The sequence below is a fragment of the Rattus norvegicus genome, chromosome 9, assembly GCF_036323735.1.
Source record: "Rattus norvegicus strain BN/NHsdMcwi chromosome 9, GRCr8, whole genome shotgun sequence".
Taxonomy (NCBI): Eukaryota; Metazoa; Chordata; class Mammalia; order Rodentia; family Muridae; genus Rattus; species Rattus norvegicus.
In genome coordinates this window covers 1,903,397-1,924,980 of record NC_086027.1, presented here as the reverse complement: position 1 = coordinate 1,924,980, position 21,584 = coordinate 1,903,397, and the positions used below count along the sequence as shown (strand labels likewise).

The following is a 21,584-nucleotide window of genomic DNA, read 5'->3' as shown; positions in this document are numbered from 1 at the left end:
CTGCACTCACATGCAGAAACCCACACATAATCAAAAATAAATGCATAAACCCATCTTTCTACCTGCTGACTTTGGGGTAGTAAATGGCTTAAGTCCGCTGTCAGCCAGGTGTGGTGGTGCACTCGGGAGGCAGAGGCAGGTGGGTATCTGAGTCTGAGGCTAGGTTGGTTTACAGAGATAGTTGAGGACAGCCAGGGTTTGCTGACTGAAGTAGTAGTTTGTCAAGGTGAGAGAGGCCTGCTGTTTGGAGATGTAATGCAAGGTGCTTCAGACATGGGACAAAGACCACAAAGATTTAATTTAAAATCACAATGTCTCAGGCAGGCTGCCCTGCTGTGAGGGCAACCTCAAACCACATCTCCTCCAGGGGTTTTCTAGCCCAGCAGAGGAAGTGTAGCAGTCCTCAGTCTGGTCTCCACACTCCTGGAGAGGAGGTCAAGTCCTTAGGTGCCTGCTGGGGCAGGAGGGTCCGCTGGTGCTGTGGTGGTCTCCTTCTGTACCAGTTCTGGCTCATCCTCCCCATCCTGAGGCGGGTGGACCAAGACCTTGTCCAAGATGCCAAACTCTTGGGCCTCCATGGGGCTCATGTAGCGGTCCCTCTCCATGGCTGACTCTGGGGAAAGCAGTGTATGAGGTAAAAGCCTGGGAATATTTTCCCAAATCCCTAGGTTGAAGCCCATACCAGTCAGGGGTGATTTTATGGAGTCGCGAGGGACCCTACCACAGGATCTATTCCCTTATGAAAAAAAGGAAACTGTTTGGGAGGCAAAAGCAAAAGGGTTACGAACCAAGATCATGTTTTACAAGAAAGAGAGAGGAGTTCCCTTGGTTGAGCACTTTCCTAACCCACACGGAGCCTAGGTTTTATACCTAGGACCACCTGCAATTCCAGGAAACTGAAGGTGTGGAAGCCATTTGCTTCAAGGACTGAGAGCAACACAGAAGCATCACCACCTCCCAGGCACTGGCTACTCCTGGCCTCCCTGGGTCCAGGACTGAGATATACACATTCCGAGCATTTTAACTTCCAGCCCATGATGTTTTGATCCAGCTCCCCCAGTTACATAAGACACGTGCTTATTCTGACAATTCTTCCCCGTGGGGTTTGAGAACTTCTCTGTGACTCAGTCTCCCCAGTAGTTAAAAAAAAATAGGTTTTTGTTTTTTTCAGACTGGATCACATGAAAGGGATGATCTTCTACTCCTGATTTTCCTGTCTGCAGTTGCCAAATGCTGGGATGAGAGATCTGTATCACCACACCACATTGGTTTAATTTTCACTGATTTCTCAAATACAATCAGGTCCCAGGACCCACATGTAGAAGAGGATCACCTCCTGAACACATCAATAAAATGCAACCAGGGCAAAGGTCACGTGGTGAATCTTAGACTGAACATATGTGACCAGCAACAAGATCTATAAAAGAATGGCATGTGGGACAGCAAGATGGCTTGGTGGGAAGAGGGGCTTACCACCAAGTCTAATGACCTCAAGTTCAATCACCACACCTAGTGGTATCAATAGAGAACCGATGTTTACAAACTGGCCTCACATCACTGTGGCAACGCATGCTCCCCAAATCAACTATTTTAAAAAATGAAGTGTCACAGGTACCAGGGAAGTGCCTACTTTCTTCTCAAAACAACCTCTGTAGCACAGGCCAGCTGAGCCAGCTTCTGTGACTGAGACTGAAATCCAAAACACTCTCTTGGCCAGTCTACAGCTCCTGATTCTCTACCTCCCAGTACTGGGTGACAGGTAGGTGCCAACATACCCAGCTTGCAAAGTTGATCTAAAGGACTGGGGATTTTTAACCAAAGGGAATTCTGCCCAATATGCTAGGAACTTTTGTTTTATGAGAACCCATGTCGGGCCAGGAATATTTCCCCAAGGCTGGAGAGTTGGCTCAGTGGTTAAGAGGACTTGTCCTGGCAGAGCACCCAGACATGAGGTCCCTATTATACCTCACAGCCATCTGTAGCTTCAAAGGGATCCTATACCCTCTTCTCACCTCCACAGGTGCTTCACACATATACAAACAAACACACACACACACACACACACACACACACACACACACACACACACACACCCCACTTACAGACATATAGTAGGCTGGAAAAACACCCACACACATATATTAAGAAAATAGATGAATGGGGGGGGGGGGAGAAAAACGTATCCTTAAGGCTCACCCCTTGTCCTCATTGGGGAATTTCGACTGGGACTCTACACCCTACCTTGCTCCCAGCCCCTGTCTGAGAGATCCTTGGCAGGGTCCCACCCAGCCCCTAGCTGGGAAAAGGCTTATTCGAGGCAGGAGCTCTGCCATAGTCACAGGGCCCCGAGCTTTAGGTTCAGGGTACTACTCAAAGCCCTCCATGGCCCTTCATTGTAGTGGTGTGGTTCTAGCTATCCAGGTGGGGAAGCCCTCTGACGTGCCAGTGTGCGGTGTGAGGCTGGGTGCTCACCGATCACCTGCAGGCTCTGCTTGGTGTGCTTGGCATAGATGTTGTACAGCTGCCTTTTCAGCTTCATGATCTCCTCTGCCTGGATAGCGATGTCTGTGGCTTGGCCCTGAGGAGCAGTAAGTTGGGGAAGAAAATGAAGCCCAGAGCTGGAGGAGCCTCTCATGGGACACTAGTGAGGGAGCCATCCCTGTGTCAGACCTCTGCTTCTGAGTGTATCTTCTTCCCACTGATTTTTTTTTTTTTTTTTTTTAGTTTTGTGACAGCATCTCTTTATATAACTCTGGCCGTCCAGAAACTAACTATGAAGTCCAGGCTGGCTTGAAACTCAGAGATAAGCCTGTCTCTGCCTCTGTTGCCTGAGTATTGGGATTAAAGGCGTGCACCACTACGCCTGGCTCTATTTTCGTTTTTATTCTTCCTGGCATTGGAGATGGAACCCAGGGCCTTACCTCAGCTTGGCAAGCATTCTACTCCCGAAGAGCACCTCCCCAGCCATGAAAACACTTATTTCAAAGCAGTGGCAGCAGGAGGCAGAGGCAGCAGGATCTCAGTGGGTTAGAGGCTAGCCTGGTCTACATAGTGACCTACAAACAGCAGAGCTACACGATGAGACCCTGTCTCCAACAAACAGAGGGAGAGCAGCAGTGCTCCCGTTCTGGTCCCCACTAGACGTCCCGTTCCTGTCCCCACCAGACATCCCGTTCTGGTCCCCACTAGACGTCCCTGCAGGATGTGCACTCACCCTGGCTCCTCCAGAGGGCTGGTGGATCATGATTCTGGAATTGGGCAGCGAATGGCGCATCCCTGGGCTGCCAGCAGCAAGGAGCAGGGAGCCCATGCTGGCAGCCTGTCCAACGCACCATGTGCAGATGGGGTTCAGAATATATTGCATTGTGTCGTAGATGGCCAGGCCTGCAGTCACCACACCACCTGTAGGCAGTGGAGCAAGTAAGGACCCAGGGGGATCTTACCCCAGTACCCTTCCAGCAAGGGCAAATGTTAGTGGGAGGGGGTGACAGAATCAAGAGGAGAGGTAACAAGGAGGGTCTTTCCTTCAGAGTTAGCTATAATCAGACATGTACATGTGACAACACACAGAATTAAGTAAAAGGCTGTTAGCCACCTCCCAGCCTATGTATCAACATAGTAAGGCTAGCTAGAGGTACACAGGCACAGCACGAAGCAGAGGTGAGCATTCTCATTGCCCACTTGGAGCTTTGATGAGAAGACAGATAAGTGCCTGCCAAATGTCCAATCATTGAAACTGCCTATCCTTGAGCTGCTGAGAAGAAGCATTATCTGGCGACGGTGCTCACCACCAAGCCTAACAAACTGAATTCAATGGGCAGGACCCACATGATGGGGAATGGCCACAGGTTGCCCTCTAATCTCCACACACACGGTGGCATGCATTCACACATACATAAATAAATGTAGCCTTAATATTTTTCTTAAAAATCAATTACTGGGCTGGAGAGATGGCTCAGCAGTTAATAGCTCCGACTGCTCTTCCAGAGGTCGAGTTCAATTCCCAGCAACCACATGGTGGCTCACAACCATCTGTAATGAGATCTGACGTCCTCCTCTGGTGTGTCTGAAGACAGCTACACTGTGCTTGTATACATAAAATAAATAAATAAATCTTAAAAAAAAAAATCAATTACTTCTGCAGAGTGTAGTGGGTCACACCTGCCCTCTGAGGCTACATGGAGTCCTGTGGTGGGAGGACTGCAGAGAATATGGGCTACAGAGTGAAGCTCTGTCTCAAACACTTTTTTTTAAAAAATTTAATTTGGCTACTCTCAAAGCCAGGGAGAATGCTCAGTTGGTAAAATGATTGCTTCACAAGTATGTGGACCCAAGTTCAGATCCCCAGTGTCCACAAAGTAAGCACGGCAGCACACGCCCAGCGCTGGGGAGGTGGAGACAGAAGAACCCTTGGGCTCACTGACTGGCTAGGCTAGAGTACTTGGAAAGTTTCAGGCCAGTAAGAGATACTCTTGGAATGATTTTAATTAATTAATTTGTTTTGTTTTGCTGAGACAGGGCTTCTCTGTGTAGCTCTGGCTGTCCTGGAACTCACTCTGTAAACTAGGCTGTCCTCAAACTTAGAGATCTAATGCTTCCTAAGTACTGAGATTATGGCGCTCACTACCACCACACAACTAAAACATCCTAAATTTCTTGTTTTTTTGAGATAGGGTTTCTCTGTATCTCAAAAGATCGGTTTCTGGCTATCTTAGAACTCACTATGTAGACCACCCTGGCCTCAAATTAAGAGATCCATTTGCCTCTGCCTCCCAAGTGCAGAAATTAAATGTTTATGTACAACCATACCCTGCTTTGAGCAATTTACATTTTAGATTCTGCAGAAGGCTGCTGCAGCTCTTCCCCAAAGGGGCTACCTCTGACCCCAGATCCCTACCACCAGGCTGGCCTGGCTTACCTGGGCTATTGATGTACATATGAATGGGTTTCTTGTTGCTTTCTGACTGTAAGAACAACAGCTGGGCGATGACCAGGCTGGCCACGCTGTCATCAATCTGTGGGTGGGGAGAGCAGAGATATTCTCAGCTTGAAGATGGGATGGATAAAGGCTTAAGAAGCCCTGGCAACCAGGAATTTCCAGCGTAGGAAGCGATGGGTCAGTAAGCCCTAAATAGTGGAAGACTACGCTGAGGACAGAGCTGGGAGCGAGTGCTCTCCTAGCATGCACAAAGCCCTGGGTTTAAGAAGCACTGCCTAAACCTGGTGTGGTTTAGGCACCCTGATCCCCACCTCGAATGTCCTGTCAGCTACATAAGGAGTTCGAGGCCAGCCTGAGACGAATAAAACGAAACAAAGAATTGCTGAAAACAGCAGACTATGGTAATAATGCACATTTTACACCCCAACATTTGGGAAGCTAAGGCAGGGCAATGACGGAAAAGTGGGGACTAGCCTTGACTACAAAGCAAGAATTTTGCTCAACAAAAAGAATGTTTATGGTCAGGGTCTAGGAGGTCACCAAGGATGAGGGGCGAAGACAGACTTTGACAAGGGAGACATGTTGGAGAGACACCTTGCTGTCTCCCGGAAGGACCGGGGTCGCTCACCGGGCCCATGACGCACACGATGCGTTCCCGCAACAGCCTCGAGTATATGTCGTAAGCGCGCTCGCCTCGACCCTTTGTGGGAAAAGAAGAGGTGAAAGGTCAGCGTCCCTTGCACGCCGACCGGTTACAAGCCTCCGCGCCATGTCCTCATCAGGTCCCCGTACCGTCTGCTCCACCACTATAGGGATGAGTGGGAAAGCTCGCGTCGCAGTTCCATGCAGGTTGCTTCGCAGGGGTGAATCGCTCCCAGTACTCCATGGCGGGGAGAAACGCACGGCGAAGCGAGACAAGAGAGCCCGGCACCCGCCCGCAGCTGCCCGCCCGTCCCTCAGCAACACTCTGGGCCACATGCCTCCGTGCATCCAGGCTTGGTTTCCGGAACTACAACACCCGGCGTGCTTTGCGGGAGCCGCTGGCTCGTCCACTTCCGAGAACGAAATAGGCGGAGCCGAAGAAGGCGGGGTAAGTCTGTGGGTGGGGTCCTCGTTGATAGGTGTTCGAATGAATAAGGAAAACCCGCGTCTCTGCCCCATGAAGGTTCTCGGACAAGACTGGGCTGTCCCCGGTACCCAGGCTGGAAGAAGCTCACGGATGGGTGAGAAAAGGCCTAGGCGAGACACGTGCCCGCCACCTTCTCTCCCGTAGCAATCCTCAGGTCCACCTGCTGGCCTGTAACCAGTCGGTCTTGCAGAACTACAGTTCCCAGCTACTTTGAGCCCGTGACTCCCGCGTATAGGCTCGCTAGAGAAAGGGGGCGGGCCCTGTCTCGGGGGCGGGACTCAAACCAGAAGTGGAGACCAAGACTCGCTGGGGGATTTATTGAACGATGTAGCTTACAGAATTGTGAACACTGAGATAGGGGAGGAGACCTGGATCTTTGGCCGGACTTTTGCTACACCTGTATTTGTTTTCAGAGGGTGCCCAGCTTTCTAGAAATGTTACTTTATTGTTCCCATTCAAAGCGAAATTTGGGCGGTAGGTGGACAGTTCTACTGTCCGTGTGCACAGTCCTATACCTTGAGAAATACTGTGCCCACCATCTCGATCTGTCGCCACAAGGTCAAGATCTCTGGAGCTCTCTCTACTGCCATGCCTGCCTTGCCCGGGTCCACGTTGCTTCCTTACTCAGCAGCTGGAGGCCCATGGAAGAGGTATCGAACCCACGACATTGTGGCTTTCTGTCAGTCTCTTCTGCACTCATCCTCTTTGTCTTCTTTGCAACTCTAGCAGCTACACTGTCTCCCACGTATCGCTCTCCTCTGCCCTGTGCTAGGCTCCTTTACACAGCTGTATCAGGCTGAGACATCATGCTTTGCTGCCACCCCAGGCACATTCTGGAACTTTCTCAATTGTCACCTGATCTAAGCATTACTTAAAGCTGTTGCTGTGTTCCCTGTGGAAGATACACTTCCGAACTGGAAACCTGTACCTTTAAATTGCATAAAGGCCAGAAATGAACATCGAAAGCCAGAGATGTTTCTCCCCAGAACTCTCCAAACAACACAGGCTCTTGCCATCACTCTTGGTTGCCCACCATAATCAGATGACAAGACTAAGTTGCTGAAGACACCAGTCACTTTGGTTGTAGGAAATGCAGAAACTGGAATTGACCTGGAGATTTCCTCCAAGCCGATTCAATTTCATAGTACCAGAAGGTGATGTGCCATCTGTTGGGGAGAAAAGGCATCAGTGCCCTTATCCAGGTGTGGACTTTGAGTATTGCAACTCCAGCTGGTGACAAGATGTAGCTGCTGGTGAACCAGTGGCATGAGAGCTATGGGGTGAACCACGCTCAGTGCTATAACCAGTGAGATCACTATCCCAGCTGTCAGCAGTTCCTGGACTCTGGGCTACAGAGAAAGGGCGTGAAGGTGGGAGGAGGCTGTACCGGGAGTGTGGGAAGAAATAGCAATGGATCTGGGTAAATACTTTACATAAATGTGTGAAGTTGTCGAGGAAAAGATAAAAATAAAGAGATAGGCCAGATGTGGTAGTGTTCACCTTTAATCCCCGCACTCAAGGAAACCCCACCCTGAAAAGCCAAGGAATAAATAAATAAGCAATTAAAAGAAAAACATGCCAGGGCATAGTGGTACACATAATTTTTTTCTACATAGGGTGTGTGTGTGTGTGTGTGTGTGTGTGTGTGTGTGTGTGTGTGTGTGTATGTGTAGCCCTGGCTGTCCTAGAATTTGCTCTATAGACAAGGCTGGCCTCAAGCTCAGATCTCCTTGACTCTGCCTCCCAAATACTAGGATTAAAAGGTATGCATCACCACACCCGGTTTTGTAGGACACATCTTTAATCCCAGCGCTCAGGAGGCAGAGACAGGAGGCTCTTATTTCTGTTTGACAAACAGCCTAGTCTATATTGGGAGTCCCAGAGCAGCCAGGGCTACATAGAGAGACCACGAATCAAAAAACAAACAAATAAACAAAAACAAAAACAAGCAAATAAAAAATAACAAGCATTTTGTTGATTTTGAAGGTTTATTGTTATTTCTAATTGTGGATGTGTGGATGTGCAAGTGCTGCAGGGCCCAGGAGAGGGTGTCAGATCTCATGGAGCTGAAGGTACAAAAGACCTGATGTGGGGTTCTAGAGCCAAACCTACGTCCAAATGAGAATAGCAAGCGCTCTAAGCTGCTCGCCTCTCACTCTGTAGGTTTGCCTGGAGTTCGTGGCCATCTACCTGCCTCAGCCTCAGGACCACTGAGATGGTGGGCATGTAGCACCAAGGCTCACTGCTAATAGGTCTCATTCCTTTTTACATAAGTATTGAGGCAAAAAGCCTTTGTCCGGCAATTGGATCTTTCTAGCAGTAACTATCTTTTCCTTGAACTCCATTTCGACCAAGCTGAAGTTCTGGAGGGGTGGGGGGTCGTCTGGAAAGGGGTCGGACACTGCTTTCTGTTCTTCAAAGAGTTATACAGTTTCTTCATTTGGGGATTTTTGTCTGTTTGGGACAGGGTCTCCTTTACAACAGACTGACCTGGAACTTACTATGTTGCCAAGCAAGGCTGGTCTTCAGTGTCATAGCCTCTTTTTTGGGGGTTGGGTTGACAGACGTGAGCCACCACAGCCTTTCCTTTGAATCTAGTATTTAAGCTAATTAAGCTCATAACAGTATAGTTTACACAGAGAGCACTCAGGGAAAGATAAACTCCCAGGAATACAGGTCAAAGCTATTGAAACCAGATTAAAATCTACAGAAGTCAGTAGTGCCAACTCACTAGTTTTGAAAGCAGAATTATGTAACATGACACTCCTGGGACACACATTGGCTCATCCCTGCCTTGTGGGAATCAGTTCTCTGGGCAAGACACCCACCACTGCTGTGAAAGTCTCAGAGAGCCCACCATGCTGGCTCAAACCTGTCACCCCAGCACTCAGGAGGTGGAAGCAGGGGGATCAGGAGTTCAGGGACAGCCTTAGCTACTAAGCAAGTTTGAGGTTAGCCTGGACAATAGGATAATGAGAAGCAGAAGGAAAGAAGGAGACAGGAAGAAAGTTGCCTAAACTTTTCCCTGGGAGATGTGAATAGACACACCTTCTTGGACAGCACAGATGAAATCCTCCCAAGTCTGGCTTGGTGAGCAGTGAGTTTACTGGGTTTGTTAGGGGTGCATGGCAGAAGCACCACCCAGCACCTTCCAAAACTTGGTAGGTGGAGCACCCCCCCACACACAAACACACACATGCACACACACTTTAATTTCTGATCTCTTATGCCCCTTGTTCTCAGAAAGCACATTCGGTGCTGGTGTCGGACCAACAACAATGGTCAGAAGGTTGTTCTGCAGCTGCAGCAGTGCCGAAGCGGGGAGGCTGTGGCAACCTCAGGTGGCTCATGACCCTCTCCATACCCTTTTGTTAAAGGGCTCTCTCTTTTTTGAGATGGGTTTCTCTGTAGCACACAGTGTCCTGGAACTCGTTCTGTAGACCAGACTGGCGCAAAACTCAAAAACCCCCTTCTGAGTGCTGGGATTAAAGTCATGTGCAGCCACACTCAGCTTCAGTTGGTTTTTGGAGACAGGGCCTCTTGTAGCTCAGGCTGGCCTGCTACTGGCTACATAGCCAAGGACTGTTGTAAGACCCCAAAGTGGCCCTACCTCAGGAGCGCCACCCACAGAGCACAGATTGACAAAGTGACCGCTGCAATGGCATGAGGGTGTAAGGTTTTTAATCCATGTACGTGAGGTTGCTCATCCACACAGGGAGAGGCAACCCCGAACCCAAAAAGCACACAACTTTTATTCGTTACAGAGGGCTGACTTCAGCAACAGGGTTAGCTGGCCTATTCTCATTGGTGGGACACAGGACAAAGGAGCTGGTCAGGTATTGGCTGGCCTGCTTGAGGGGCTGTTCTTGGCTCAATTAGTCACTTTCCTCATCCAGCCCTACACCTGGTCTTGGCGAATCACTGGGAAAGGGTTAAGTTGGCACGTCCCTTGGTGGGGGTTGTCGGGGGGGGAACTGGGTGGTTGGGCAGGATCAGGATGACATCTTGTGGTTGTTCTCAGAATTTGCCACAGGGAGGGGTAGGGGGGTCTTCCTGAGAACAGTTGGTTTTGGTTTCTTTCTTTCTTTCTTTCTTTCTTTCTTTCTTTCTTTTTCTTTTTTCTTTTTTTTTTTTTTTTTTTTTGGAGCTGAGGACCGAACCCAGGGCCTTGCGCTTGCTAGGCAAGTGCTCTACCACTGAGCTAAATCCCCAACCCCCACCCCCCTTTTTTTCCCTTAATTAGCTTAGTCAGAATCTTGATCACCAACCTTTATCATACCACTGGGCATCCTGACGTCAGATGTATCTCTCAGAAAGGTCACAGGTCTGTCACAGGCATCCTGACCCCAGACGTATTTCTTACAACCTTGTTTCACAGCTTTGCTTTTCACATCTATGAAGCTTTATTCCTTCAGGAGGACCTTATTGTGCTGGGTTGTCAGGTGTGTGTTATTACACTGTGTTCCATTCCATTACCTAGGGTGAATCAAGGTTGTGAGTTCAATTGCTAGTGGAAGAAAGACCCAATTCTCTTGAACTGTCCTTTGACCTCTCACACACACATAGTAAATAGGTAAAGGATAGAAAAGAAAGGAAGAGGGGCTGGGGATTTAGCTCAGTGGTAGAGCGCTTACCTAGGAAGCGCAAGGCCCTGGGGTCGGTCCCCAGCTCCGAAAAAAAGAACCAAAAAAAAAAAAAAAAAAAAGAAAAGAAAAGAAAGGAAGAGAGCCTGGGTTCTGTGGCATGGACACTGCAGGGTCTCCTCACCTCTGTGCAGCTGAGGATGACCTTGAATTCCTGATCCTCCTGCCTCCACCCGCAGAGTGTTGGAACAGGTGTGGACAGACGCACCTGGAGCTGGCTGGGATTTCTGGCAGATGGTCAAGTTCAAAGGTCCTGGGTGTGTTGGACTGATTGCAGCGGAACTGCCTGCATTCTGAGGGAACAAATGGCTGTTCTGGAAGAAGGCCTGGAAACTGAACCCACACTGAGCAGGAAGCTCACAGCTACCAGTAATTCCAACCCCAGCAGATCAGACACACCTTCTGGCCTCTCGAGAGCATCACATTCACATACAAAGACATGTGCACATGTAACAGTTTTAGGAACCCGTTTTCTAAAAGATAAATTTAAAAAAGAGAAGGGCTTATCAGGCCTGCTGGCACATGCCTGTTATTCCCACATTTGGGAAGTGGAGACGAGATGTCCCCATCTCAGGAAGATGGCTCAGGAAGGGAAGTACCTGCCCCGAAGGGTCTGCTTTACGCTCCCACATTCACGTGAGTGCAGGGCTCAGCCTGCATGGCCCCTGCTCCCTGCAGCACTAGGGAGACAGGAGGATCTCCGGGCTCTCCACCACCTGCTATCAGATTCACTGATAGACCCTACCTCACAAAGCACGGTGGAGAGACCAAAAAGAGGGCACAAAGTTCCGATTCCAACCCTCACAAAACAATTCGTGTACCTAAAGATACCAGTTACCAGCTCTGAGCATGAAGAGACAGGGTTACTGGGACTACGGGGTGGTGTGGGGTGAGACATCAGCCCCAGGTTCTGGAAGACACACTGCTTTAAAGGGATGGGAAGAGAGTGATGGAAGAGATCAGAGATGCTCCCTTCCAGCCTCTAGCACACATAGGGTAATAAATTAACGCACTTTAGTGTATGACTCATGTAATGAAAGGCCTTCCTGCTCAAGCCAATCCTCTAAGCCATGTAAACGTGGGAGGAGAGAACTCACTACACATAGCTGCTCTCTGACCTCCAGATGTGTCCTGTAGGCCCTCACACCACACACACACACACACACACACACACACACACACACACACACACACACACAGTGAAAAGATGAGGAACATGCCTTTAATTCCAGCACTTGGGAGGCAGAGGCAGGCAGGTTTCTGAATTTGAAAAGCAAAGAAGATAAGAGGGGCATTTCGAGCAGCAGAGAGGCTCAGAAGGACAAGAAGTGGAGAGCAGCAGACACCCATACATATGCTTATATATATCCTTACACATATGCACACATAATTATACATACACAATACAATGCACTTATACATACACATATACATGCATATAAATATGTATACAACATACATATGCATAGATATATAACATACACATACATACGTGTATACACACATGTGTACACACATACACATATGCATACAATGCATGTATATACACACAGCTCTCTCTATACACACATATATAAAAACTGCATATATATCCACATGTATATGCACACACATATATATTCATATATACATATGCATATACACATAGACATATATACATAATATACATATGTATACTCACATATCCACACATGTACACATTATTCTCAAATTTATATATAGACACATACATGTTTATATATGTGCACTTATATATGTATATACATATACATACATATATACATATATATATACTTACACACAGAAAATACATGCACATATATAAACATCACACATACGCAAGTGTGCATGTATATACATATAGACAAACACAGACATATATACACACATATAAACACACATATACATATAATATATATATGATTTTTCAGTATTGAGATGGAACACAGGGCCTTTACACTAGGCACAGACTTACCACTGAGCTGCATCCCTGGTTCTATTTTTGTTTTTTGGGGCTTTTTTTGGGGGGCGGTGTTGATTTTTGTTTTGTTTTTGTTGAGGTACGTCTCACTATGTAGCCCAGTCTGAAACTCTCTATGTAGCTCAGGACAGCTTGAGACTCACAGATTAAAGGTGTGTGCCACCATGCCTGGCTAAGATTTTATTTTGTTATTGTATTTTATTTATTTATTCAAATCAATCGATTTTATATTTTTCCAGACAGGGTTTCTCTGTGTGGCCCTGGTTGTCCTGGAACTTGCTCTGTAGAGCAGGCTGGCCTTGAACTCATAGAGACCTGCCCGTCTCTGCCTCTGAAGTGATGGGATTAAAAGCAGAGATACCACTGCCAGACTTTAGCTTTTCTCTTGAGACAAGGCTTCACTGTACAGCACAGACCAACCTTAAACTTCCGATCCTCCTGTCTCTGCCTCTGGAGTGTTGGGATGACAGATGTCACCACAACTGGTTTTGTGAGTGCTGGGATGGGCCTCTGAGCTTTGTGTGTTATCTGAGTGCTCTATGCCCTAAGCCCAGTACTAGTCCCTTATTATCACAGTATTAAAGCAGTCAGTCCCCTCTTGTCTCGCTCCTCAAGTGCCAGCTTGGGAGGCCTCCTCCCTGCTTACTGTCGCCCAACCCAAAGTACACCACCCCTCAGCAGCTGCCTAGGGCAGCCTCGGTGCCCTACCGTGCACATCTGCCAGGCTATCCTGGTGCAATAGGAGCCACCCAGCAGGTTTTTCCTCTCAGCCTGCTCCAGGGCCCTGAGCTGTTCTGTCTCCACCTCTCCCCGGCTGGGCACTCCTTGGCTCTCTCGCTCAGCTGGTGCACCTCTGCCAGGCACAGGATGTATGCACCGAGCACCAGAGCAAAGATGTCCAGCATCTTTGCCTATCAGAGCTCTGAGGTGGATTGGTGTGAGAGTAATTTCCAGCACTCGGAGTTGGTGGCCGAGTTCTACAATACGGTGAGGGCCTGGGCAGGGGCTTTGAGAAGGGTGGGATGGGAAGCTTACTGAATGTGATTTACCAGATGTGGGATTAAGCCACATCTCCATAGGGGAATCTTGTTTGAGCAATTGGTTGTGTGTTTGGCCTGGCTTGTATTCATTCATTCATCTTCCTGTAGAACTGAGACCTATGGCAGGTTTTTGGCCTCAGTTCTGAGGGATGGTGCTGTGATGGTGGGCACACCAGCAACTTGAAAGATGCCCAGAGGAGGCTCTTTGAATCAGTAGGATTGAACCTAGGCAGCCTTTTTGGAAGAAGTAAGGATGTCTGTTCTTTCATCTCCAACCTCCAGCCAAGGATGGTCGATCCATCCCAGTTTTTCCCTTTCACGATCTTATCTGAACCACTCCAATCTTTACCTTTCTATGCCTGGTACCACATGGCACTTGGAGTACTCAGTACTTAATACACAGTGATTCAGTTGTTGGGGAAACTTGAAAGAGGCAGGCAGGTACATGAGGCTATATGAGCTAGCCTTACCTGCCTGGAGCACAGAGCTGCCTAGCCACGAGAGAGGGACATTATCACATTCCTTTTCTGGAGACAGGTTCTTGCCTAGAAGCCCAGAGTAGTTGCCACACATGTCCTCTGGTGTTGGATCTGAATGCTGGGACTGGAAGCCCGCACCCACCACACCCATCCTAGCTTTTATTCAGCGCTTGCTGTGTGCACACTGTATAAACCTTTCACCTTCATAATCTCATCTGATCCACACAGTCTCATGGGGAGACAGGGAGACGCCAAGAGGGGTGTCTCACCGTTGCAGCAGGTGTTTCGGGGGTAAAGGACAGGCTGCAAGTCACCCTGGTGCCTACATCTAGACTTTGAATTTCAACTTGGCAAACCCAACACACACACACACACATACACACACACACACACACATACACACACACACACACACACACACACACACACACACACACACAGAATGAAATTGTAGAAAGGGCTGGTGAGATTGACTCCAGGTAAGTACCTGTCACCAACCTGACAACCTGAGTTCAGTGCCTGGGACTGACATGCCAAGAGCAGAGAGTCAGTCCCTCAGAATTGTCCTCTGACCTCTGTACAACATGGCAACCAGGACCAGGTGTGGTGTGCACTCACACAGAGACACACGCAGAGACACAGACTCACATACAATAATATACTTTTAAGTGGAAAGTTGCCAGCACAGGTGGGACAGGAGTGTTCATTACCCTAGCTGCTAGTGAGGCTGAAAATGTAGGATTGTTAAGACTTTAAAGCCAACTGGGACAACCAAGGTCAAAATAAAAACTTTCATCCCAGCACTCAGGAGGCAGGGACAAGTGGATATCTGTGAGGGCTTCACAGTGAGCTCCCTGTTTTAAAACAAAACAAAACAACAAAACAAAAACAAGAACCCACAAAAATAAAATCAAACCAATAAAGTTGGTTCTCTAGTTTTGGACTTAGTTCAGTGGTAGAGCTCCTGCCTAGAATCCCCAGTGAGGGACTGGGGTCATGGTCAAGAGTAGAGCCCTTGGGGGTTGGGGACTTAGCTCAGTGGTAGAGCGCTTGCCTAGCAAGCGCAAGGCCCTGGGTTCAGTCCCCAGCTCCGGAAAAAAAAGAAAAAAAAAAAAAAAGAGTGGAGCCCCTGTCTAGAATCTCCCAGTGAGGAGGTTGGGGTGTAGTCAGGGTGGAGCTCCTGCCTAGAATCCCTAGAATCCCGTGGTCCTTCCTCGCTCCTGTGTTTCCATCCAGTTATTGGAGTTGGTTGAAACGACCCTTTGGGAGGTCAGAGAGGATTGGGTTTCTATAGTTCCTCTCGCTGCCTTTCCAGATACCCTAAGATCCAGAAAATTCTCTGGGCATCCCAGTCCACTATGATGGGTCCCCTATGAAAGATCCCAGTGTCATGGCCTCAGCCTCTCACTCCAAATGACTGTCATGCCCTGTTAGCTTCTGTAAAGGGCCAGCACTCCACAGACTGGGCGGGAGACTTTACAACCTCAGTCACTGGGACATTTCCACTTGTAGTGTGGCTGTTTCACAAAATAAGAATGAAGTTCCTCCCAGTGTGAATTCATTTGACTTCCTCTTTCCTTTTCTGTTTGGGGCTTACTATATAGCCTAGCCTAACCTCAAGCTCTAGATCCCCCTTCCCCTGCTCCGCCCCACCTCTACCTCGCCAGGGCTATTTCAGGGCTATTTCACATCGGACCTTATTTTTAATTTTTTATACATTTATTTTCTTCTTCTCCTTCTCCTTCTCCTTCTCCTCCTTCTCCTTCTCCTTCTCCTCCTTCTCCCTTCTCCTTCTTCTCCTTCTCCTTCTCCTTCTCCTCCTTCTCCTTCTTCTTCTTCTTCTCCTTCCTTCCTCCCCCCCCCACTCTCTCTCTCTTTCTGTTGTGTGTGCACATGTGCTTGCTTTGGAGTTCAGAGAGCAGATCTAGCTGGTGAGAGTTTCTGGCTCTGTGAGCAGGGAGGACTTTTCCAGTGGTCATTTCCATCGTGCCAAGGCAGAGTGCCCCTGGGAAAATGTAAATGAGCCCTGATAAGGCTAAAAGCCAATAAAACTTTATTGGCAGAATCTGGGAGTGGTGGTGGCTCAAGCCTGTCAACCTCAGGAAGGAGAGGCAAAGATTGCCAAGAGTTTGAGGCCAGCATGGTTTATGGGGTAAGTTCTAGGCTAACTTAGTTTACAGTGTGAGAGTCTGTCAAAAGAACAGATTGGAAGTTGAAGGCAAAGAAAAAAAGATAAGGGATCATGGTGCACACCTATCATCCCAGCACTCCAGAAACTGAGGCAGGAGGAGTGTCCCCACGGTGGCCCTCAGCTATGCGATGAGTTGGAGGCCAGCCTAGGCTACAGGAGACCCTGTCAAAAAAGGAAAAAGAGTTTACTTTTAGTAAATGCGGGCTCTCCCCTCTCCTGTTGCTTCACGCAGACAGTTTGCCAGCTCCAGAGTAGTTGGACTGAGGGAACTGTGGCCCAGTTTTGGTTAGTCAGTGCGCCACAGCAATTATTTTTACCTAAGAAATCACCTCAACAGACAGGATTTATAAACCAAGTCATCTGGAGGCACACTGCCTGGGACACAGATGGACAAAAGCTGCAACAGTGTTAATGACATGCATGCAACTGTATATTCCAGAGCTACACTGTGCACGCAGGTGGGTCTCGCCGCCACTGGGCCAGCAAAGGTCACTAAGGAACTGAAGGCCATCCTTTGCTAGGGAGAGTTTGTGGTCAACCTGGGCTACAGGGGACCAGTGAGAGACCCCCACCTTAAAAAACACCCAAGTGATGTGTTTATAAAAAGATAGAGGGGGGGATATGTTCTATGGAGGTCTGTGGTGAGGTATGGGGGGAGGGGGTGCCTCTGTGGACCATCCCTTCCTTCAGAGGGATCAGCCACATGACGTAGAATATAGAATAGATTTTATTCAGGGCATGGGAAGGGGAGCCAAGAGAAGTAGTAGAGGCAGAGGAAGGCAGAGAGAAAGAGAGAGAATAGAAAAGTAGAGGAGTAGTGCCAGCCATGAGCATGTGGAGGGACAGAGGGGAAGGAAATGGGGAGAGAGTGGGAGCAGGAAGGGAAGAGCAGAGAGAACAAGAGAGAAAGGTGAGCAGCCCCTTTTATAGTGTCAGGCACACATGGCTGTTGCCAGGTAACCACGGGAGCAGAGCCTAAGACAAAACACAACACCAAGAACCCACTAAACAAATTTATTTAAGTCACTGAGGAACGGCACCAGAGGTTGTCCGTTTGTCTTAGGGTATCTACTGGTGTGAAGGGACACCATGACCACCGGAACTCTCTTTTCCTTTTTCTTCTTAATTCTTCTTTCATACAACTTGTTCCACCTGCAGTTTCCACTCTCTCCACTCCTCTCAGCTCTACCCTACTTCCTTTCTCCCCCAGGGCCACTCCTCCTCCATTTCCCTTCAGAGAAGACACCAATAGAATACAACATAACAAGTTACAGCAAGATTAGGCATATACCCTCACGTCAAAGCTGTGTGAGGCAGCCAGTAGGAGAAGGGTCCCAGGAGCAGCTGAAACAGTCAGAGACACCCCCACTCCCACTAATAGGAGTCCCACAAAATTACCAAGCTACACAGCCATAATACCTACACAGAGGACCTAGCACAGACTCATGCTGGCTCCATAATCGCAGCTTCAGTATCTGTGAGGCCCGCCCTAATAAGCACTGCTTAGTTGGTTCAGTGGGCTGTATTCTCCTGGCATCCTCAACTCCTCTGGCTCCTACGATTCTTCCTCTTCCTCTTCTGCAGGGCTCCTCTGGTTCTGCCTAGTGTTTGGCTGGCATGGCAACTCTTAATAAGAGAAACATTTAAGTGGGGCTGGCTTGTGGTTCAAAGGTTCAGTCCATTATGTTCATGGCAGGAAGCATGGCCACATGCATGCAGACATGGGGCTAGAAAGGAGCTGAGAGTTCTAGATCTGGATTCACAGGCAACAAGAAGAGAGACACTGGGTTTGGCTTGAGCATTTGAGACCTCAAAACCCACCTTCAAAAGGGCCACATCTCCTAACAGTGCCACTGCGTATGGGCCTATGGGAGCCATTTTCATTCAAACCACCACACTACTGATACACACACACAACTGCACAGACACACTGACACACAATAAAACAAACAGCTGTTTTTTTTTAGTACATGACCAGAGGGTACCCATCAAAAGTTTCATATAATACAGTGATTTCACAAGCCATGGCTCCTTAGCACAGATAACTCCTAGCTTGATATCCTTCTGCCTCAGCCTCCCAAATGTTAAAAATTGCAGGTGGAACCCCTGCACTGGTCTTCTTGTCTATTCTTCACTATAATTAATCAATTATATATGTATAGTACTTGTTATATTTAATTATATATATTTATATATAATTATATATATTTAGACAACACATATAGACAGTATATATTTAGACAAGCACTGGCTGTTCTGAAACATACGAAGCTTCAAACTCACCACCAATATCTACCTGCTTCTACATCCAGAGTGCTGGGGTTAAAGGAAAGCATGCATCACCACGCCCACTAAACAAATTTATTTTGATTCATTTTGACCAGGAGTGGTAACCACGCCTTTAATCCCAATCCTCTGGAGTCAGAAGCTGATGGCTGTCTGTGAATTTGAGGCTAACCTGGTTAACACAGTGAGTTTCAGGACAGCTAGGGCTATGTAAAGAGACTGTCTCAAAGTAACCAACAATTTTTTTAAATATTTTAAATTATGTATAAGCAGGAGTGTGTGTGTGTGTGTGTGTGTGTGTGTGTGTGTGTGTGTGTGTGTGTGTGTTAGGCAAGGTTTACCTTTTAATTAATTAATTAATTTGGGTTTATTGGAGACAGGATCTCATTATGTAGCCCTGGCTGTCCTGGAGCTCACTCTGTAGACCAAACTGGCCTTGAACCCAGAGATTTGCCTGCCTCTGCCTCCCGGGGGTGCTTGGATTAAAGGTGTGCACCACAACCATTGGCCCCACCTGGCTTTTTAGAGTGAGTTATTAGAATTTTAATCCAGTCCTCATTCTCACGAGACAAGTGCTTTACTGACTGAACCATCTCAGCAACCTCTCTGTGTCTGTCACTTGGTGTCCTCTGCCCTGCCAGGCTTCTGGGATGGATGAAGATGTCCAAGTCAATGGGACAATAGTCTCTTAGTTTCTTCTTCATGCACCAAGGGAGGAAGAAGCAGCTGGCATGTTCTGGGCTTTGAGACACAGATGGGGGACCAAAGCAGACAGAAAACTGTTTTTGGGTCTGGTGTTTGGAAAGGGGACACTGATATTGCTGATGTCATGGGTGCAAGAAGCCAGGCAAGGACCTTCAATGGGAGAGTTGAGCTTCCTCATCCTCTGTCCTTGAGCGAATGAGGGACTTCATGAACTTTTGTTTAGAGGTAGGTCTTAAAACACTGGCCTCAAACTGACTGTGAAGCCAGGAATGACCTTGACCCTCTGATCCTGGTTTCTACACTTTCCAGTGCTGTGATTGGCCAGTGTGCTAACATGACCAGGTTAAAGCCACTGAATCTGGCTGGGTATGATGGTGCCTCCCCCTTTTAAAAAGATTTATTTTATATATGATTACACTGTAGCGGTCTTCAGAAACACCAGGAGAGCATCAGATTCCATTATAAATGGTTATGAGCCACCATGTGGTTGAACTCAGGACCTCAGGAAGAGCAGTCAGTGCTTTTAACTACTGAGCCATCTCTCCAGTCCTGGTGGTGCACACCCTTAATCCCAGCACCCAGGAGGCGGATGCAGGTGGATCTTTGTGAGTTCAATGGCAGCCTGGTCTACATAGCAAGTTCTAGAACAGCTAGGGCTGCACAGTAAGAACCCATCTCAACAAAACAAAACAAAAAGACAGGACAGGACAAATCTCTATAGCTCATAGCCTGTCCTAGGCAGCGAGGGGGCATGGCAGGAAAGGGGCTTGAAGCTAAGCCTCTGACTTGACTTTGATCCTTGGGACCGACATGGTGGTGAGAACTGATTCCTGCAGGTTAGTCCTTGCCACTGATGATTAACAAATGAAAGGAAAATGCAGAGCTGTCCCCACAGCAAACACAGCAAACCATGAGGGTTATCAACACTGGCATATATCAATACTTTTTTTTTTTTTTTTTGTTCTTTTTTTTTTTTTTCTGAGCTGGGGACCGAACCCAGGGCCTTGTGCTTCCTAGGTAAGCGCTCTACCACTGAGCTAAATCCCCAGCCCAATACTTTTTAATACAATGTATTTATTTTTTATTTTTTTCGCAGCTGGGGACCGAACCCAGGGCCTTGCGCTTGCTAGGCAAGCACTTTACCACTGAGCCAAATCCCCAACCCTTTAATACAATGTATTTAACTGTGAGCCTCATACCATTCCTTAGAAGCAGCTACTCTTTCCCACCTTCTGTGTGTTTCCCAGTTTTGCTACATAGCCTTGGCTGACCTGGGACTGATAATCCTCTACCCTCAGGTTCTGAGTCCTGAGATGCCAGACTCATACCATATTCTAACAAGATACAAATTCTAACAAATCAGAGAGATTTGGTTCCTTGCCCAGGGTCACACAGCAGAAACATACAGGGGCCTGACTCCAAGCTCTTCTTGCTTAACCACTAAGCCAGGAGGCTGCCAGTGCTTAACGATAATTCCTACAGGTAAGTCTGGTCCTGCAGCAGGCACTGCCTCCAGGCACTCCTCAACTGTGGGCAGGCTGTAAATGATCATGTATCAGGTGGTAGGTGACAGGCAGTGAAGACCAAAATGGAGGCAGTGAGTACAAAAGGAGTAGAGGGGGCCCTGGAGACAGTCCCTGACTCAGTAGGCCCAATTAGGTTGTCCTCACGGCCCATACCTGTCTCCTCCAGATGTCTAATGAGAGGGAAGTGGCGTTCGTTATGGCGAATGTTTATTGGCTTACAGTACTGGCTAGGGGTGCAGGGAATGTACTCTTGCCCACGCCCCCAGGAGGGAGGTACTCTTGACCACGCCCCCAGACCCTCGCAGGTGATTCTGGGCGAGGCTCCACCCCTGGCTATTCACTTGGGGATTCTAGGCAGGGCCTCTACTTTTCAGACACATCCTAGGGTCTTTTTAACAACTTCTATTTTTTGAAGTCTTCCTAAATTTTATTGTCACTGAAATAGAACACAGATTGAACATAAACCCCTCCAAAACAATTATTTAAAAAACAAAAATACACATAAGACCTGATATAAATCCTGGCTTGGTGGACCACTCCCCCCCCCCCCCCCCCCCCCCCCCCCGGAGCTGGGGACCAAACCCAGGGCCTTGCGCTTCCTAGGCAAGCGCTCTACCACTGAGCTAAATCCCCAACCCCTGATATAAATCCTAACCTTCTCCCCA

The 21,584-nt window shown here is 48.0% G+C and overlaps 2 protein-coding genes across 4 annotated transcripts in view; one reads left to right on the top strand and one right to left on the bottom strand.

Annotated features, from left to right (window-relative positions):
• Nucleotides 1-274: 274 nt before the first annotated feature.
• Nucleotides 275-7,676, bottom strand: Clpp (caseinolytic mitochondrial matrix peptidase proteolytic subunit). 3 transcript variants are annotated; one of them, NM_001399287.1, is made up of 6 exons: nt 5,732-5,942; nt 5,568-5,639; nt 4,919-5,015; nt 3,215-3,402; nt 2,473-2,578; nt 275-613 (listed from the first exon to the last, which is right to left on the bottom strand). In NM_001399287.1, the coding sequence occupies exons 1-6, from the start codon at nt 5,915-5,917 to the stop codon at nt 444-446; spliced, it is 819 nt and encodes a 272-aa protein (NP_001386216.1). In that variant the 5' UTR covers nt 5,918-5,942; the 3' UTR covers nt 275-443. The 3 variants fall into 3 exon arrangements, with proteins under 3 accessions (NP_001386216.1, XP_038940263.1, XP_038940264.1); XM_039084335.2 differs by lacking the exon at nt 3,215-3,402 and having other exon boundaries at nt 5,732-7,676; XM_039084336.2 differs by lacking the exon at nt 3,215-3,402 and having other exon boundaries at nt 5,534-5,639; nt 5,732-6,254.
• A 5,865-nt stretch (nt 7,677-13,541) lies between these two features.
• Nucleotides 13,542-21,584, top strand: part of Acer1 (alkaline ceramidase 1) — a 30,079-nt gene continuing 22,036 nt past the window's right edge. Inside the window, exon 1 of the mRNA NM_001106875.2 lies at nt 13,542-13,679. Coding sequence (NP_001100345.1) covers nt 13,560-13,679 — 120 coding nt within the window. The 5' untranslated portion in view covers nt 13,542-13,559. The remainder of the gene's footprint in view (nt 13,680-21,584) is intronic.